The sequence below is a fragment of the Cicer arietinum genome, chromosome 1 (assembly GCF_000331145.2).
Source record: "Cicer arietinum cultivar CDC Frontier isolate Library 1 chromosome 1, Cicar.CDCFrontier_v2.0, whole genome shotgun sequence".
Taxonomy (NCBI): Eukaryota; Viridiplantae; Streptophyta; class Magnoliopsida; order Fabales; family Fabaceae; genus Cicer; species Cicer arietinum.
In genome coordinates, this window is record NC_021160.2 from 39,718,440 (window position 1) to 39,720,537 (window position 2,098).

General features: G+C 33.0%; 1 protein-coding gene across 1 annotated transcript; it reads right to left on the bottom strand.

Moving 5' to 3' along the window:
• Nucleotides 1–263: 263 nt before the first annotated feature.
• LOC140918925 (serine/threonine-protein phosphatase 7 long form homolog) lies at nt 264–1,875 on the bottom strand. Its single transcript, XM_073363952.1, has 4 exons — nt 1,307–1,875; nt 1,164–1,254; nt 482–1,076; nt 264–397 (listed from the first exon to the last, which is right to left on the bottom strand). The coding sequence occupies exons 1-4, from the start codon at nt 1,873–1,875 to the stop codon at nt 264–266; spliced, it is 1,389 nt and encodes a 462-aa protein (XP_073220053.1).
• Between the last annotated feature and the right edge of the window lie 223 nt (nt 1,876–2,098).

Here is a 2,098-nt window from a genome sequence, read left to right on the forward strand (position 1 = left end):
TATTATTGGGTATATTATATTTATTATTATTAAATATTTTAAAAATAATTATAACATTAAAAAATACAAAATATTGTTATAAATAATTAAAATAATTAATTTAATAATATTATATAACTTTTAATAATTATTATAATAAAAAAACAATAATAATAATAAAAAAAATTCTATTAATAAAATAAAATAAAAATACATTAAATTAAAAGAAAAATACATTAAAAAAAGAAAAAATACTACAAATAAAAAAATACATCAAATAAAAATTAATTATTGTCATCTAAATGACCTCCAGTTCCACATCTACGCGGTCGTCGAACTTGTCTAGCCCTTTGAACAACTTGAGGTTGTTGTGGTTGATCCTTGTTGTAATCTGTTTGTGGATTAGAACCACTACTACCTACTTCCGTATAATTTTGAGTTTCGACATTATACATAGAATCAAAAGCCGCATAAGCCGACTCAGGAGTTGTGCAATGAGTACCAAACAAATTATAGAAAATTCCGCTCTCAGTCGGATTAATGGGAGTGGGTATTGTTGGCACTGAAGGAATGTAGTATTGAGTCGGTATATTTGCAGCTTCATGAAAATGTTGTGGTGATGATAAAGACGGTGTTTGGTGCATGATATTTTGTTGTGGGATTGATTGAGGCATAGAGTGAACATCAGGATATGTTGAAGGTTGCAAACGTGGATCGCGCATGTATCTTTCCACAGATATGTATAATTTAGTGTGATGCGTGAACCAATTCATATGTTCGTTAGTGTGGCGTAAAACGCCTTCGACGTACTGACCTTGCAATATGTAATTCTGACGTTCATTCCAATGTTGAATCTCATCTTTCCAAACCACACTCCAATTATCATCAATGCCACGTCTCATGTCGATCTCATGGTAGAGCGTCATATCTTCTGGAGGTTGCGGAATTTGTTGATGAAAGCCGAACTGAAGCGCGACTCTATCTGCATGATGTTTTTCGACGATATGATAGCAGTGCAGATAGGTACATGCAGCCCAAGTGTTGATCTCTTGTTCGGGTACCTCGTGTTGGAATCCGAGATACGGTCTCCAACGAAACTGGATGTTAAAAAAACAGGCTAAAGTGAATATTAAGAGATATAAAAAAAATTTAAAAGTGCAACTACATGAGAATGAATATATTACTTCTTGAACCATCATATGATCGATTGTATTCTGATATCCTTCTATATCGTTGTGAGAAACTTTACTGAAATTTAAACCCCCAAAATTAAATCTGTCGAATATATAAAAAATAAAAATATATAAAAATTATGTGCAATAGTTACCTTTGTGCAAGTGGAAATATCCATGCACTTGGTGCATCTGGAGCAACACAACTCAAACGATACCATGCCCAGTTTTGCAACAACAATGCACATTCTCCCATCGACATTATGTTGGGTTTCGTGGCAAGGCATAATTCTCTATAGAGTGTTGCTAAAACTGCCGAACCCCAGCTATAGTGGGATGCTTTATTTAAATCGCCCAAGAGTGAAAGATATTTTAAATGTACACGATTATTAGATTTGTCTGGCATCAACAATCCTCCAATCATACGTAATATATAGGCTCGACTAGATGCTTGTTTTTCTAATTCGGATGCGTTTTCACCGACATTATCAAAAGTATCTTTGAGCCATTTTAATTTAATAGAATTACCTTTTGTTGCTCCCTCAGGTGGGATAACTCCTAAATATTCTTGACAAACATCTTTAATGTTCACAAAATTTGAACCGCTAACAGGAATACCAGACACATTTAATCCTAAAATATAGTATACGTCTTCTAAAGTTATTGTGCACTCACCTACCGGGAGATGAAAAGTATGAGTTTCTGGTCTCCACCTTTCAACCATAGCAGTAATCAAACCGACATCGATCTTGTAGTTTCCTAGTTTGATCACTTCACCAAATCCAGCTTGTTGCAAATACGGTAATACGGCTTGGTTCGGTTTTTAAATGGCATGACCATGACATTTTAGTTTATCCTTCGAGGGACTCTGAAATTAATAATATAAAATATAAAATTAACAATATATAAATTAATAATATATAAAATATTCTATATATAAGACATTA